Genomic DNA, 1,433 nt, shown 5'->3' with positions numbered 1-1,433 from the left:
CGCTTCATGGGACTGATAAGCAGACTTTCAGACATGTATCTAACAAACTAACCTACTTTAGCATCTTTGCACTGATAAAATTTTAAATCCCACGATTCAACCCAATTTCTACTCACCCGTTATAAGCTGTAATATATCTGGTCATCAGACGACGTTCTGTCTCACTGAAATCACCATACAGAAAAAATACTTTATCCGTGAAAAAATCTGGTAACTCTGGCAACCCTGAATCAGAACTATCATATTCTGTATCATTGGTTTTCATTGGCTCTTCTGTTTTAATGGTTTTTGTAACAGGCTGTTTGATTGGTGAATCTTCATCAGTAGAACCACCATATTCATCATCTTCTTGTTTCACTGCTGCAGTTTTCTTCTCCCCTTCTACTTTCGCTTTGTTTTGTTCAATTTTTGCTCTGGCTCTGCAAATTAATTGTTTTGCAATCAAAATTAAGATATAATATTATACATTTGTATTTGTATCCTTAAATCTTATATAATTGTAACTGAGTATGTAGGAATTCTTCAGAATGACAAGGACCCTGGGCCTTCATTTCTTTTTCTAATATATCTAGGATATCCTAGAATCAATGTTAGAAGATAAGAACCTAGAACATCCTAGAATCAATGTGAGAAGATAAGAACCTAGGATATCCTAGAATCAATGTGAGAAGATAAGAATCTAGGATATCCTAGAATCAATGTTAGAAGATAAGAACCTAGGACATCCTAGAATCAATGTTAGAAGATAAGAACCTAGGACATCCTAGAATCAATGTTAGAAGATAAGAACCTAGGACATCCTAGAATCAATGTTAGAAGATAAGAACCTAGGATATCCTAGAATCAATGTTAGAAGATAAGAACCTAGGACATCCTAGAATCAATGTTAGAAGATAAGAACCTAGGATATCCTAGAATCAATGTTAGAAGATAAGAACCTAGGACATCCTAGAATCAATGTTAGAAGATAAGAACCTAGGATATCCTAGAATCAGTGTTAGAAGATAAGAACCTAGGAAAATTTAAAAGTTACCTTTCTATTTCATCGTCTGTATCATCGTTAGAATCTGTATCACCTCCATATTTACCTACAATTAATATACAATTACATTTTAAACTACAATTTATTAAGCCACGTTTTAGGAAAAATTTACCAGGTTTTGGCACAGGAAATTTTGCAACTACGTGAAGGGAGGGTGGGGACCAAGCTGCAGGACAAAGTTGTGGGAATGTCTCTATTCATGTACACCATTTGAGTTGTCAGTCAGGAGTCTATGAATCATGCAATCCCACTAAACTAAGCGTTTTATGATCTGGCGATTACAAAGGCCCTAAATATCATTAGCGCCATTTGCATTAGGGACATAATAAAGGGTTAAGCATTTCTATAATAACAGGAACTACAGATATCTGACTGAAAATTGGAATGATGC

The 1,433-nt window shown here is 34.8% G+C and overlaps 1 protein-coding gene across 1 annotated transcript; it reads right to left on the bottom strand.

Moving 5' to 3' along the window:
* Window positions 1–116: 116 nt before the first annotated feature.
* LOTGIDRAFT_176980 (hypothetical protein) lies at window positions 117–1,088 on the bottom strand (the record flags this gene model as incomplete). The annotated part of the gene is made up of 2 exons (XM_009068889.1): window positions 117–419; window positions 1,034–1,088. Coding segments are annotated over 2 exons (358 nt in total), but the record flags the coding sequence as incomplete, so codon positions are not given.
* Window positions 1,089–1,433: the final 345 nt, after the last annotated feature.

The sequence above is a fragment of the Lottia gigantea genome (genome assembly GCF_000327385.1).
Source record: "Lottia gigantea unplaced genomic scaffold LOTGIsca_9535, whole genome shotgun sequence".
NCBI classification, from domain to species: Eukaryota; Metazoa; Mollusca; class Gastropoda; family Lottiidae; genus Lottia; species Lottia gigantea.
This window is presented reverse-complemented; position numbering and strand designations above follow the sequence as displayed.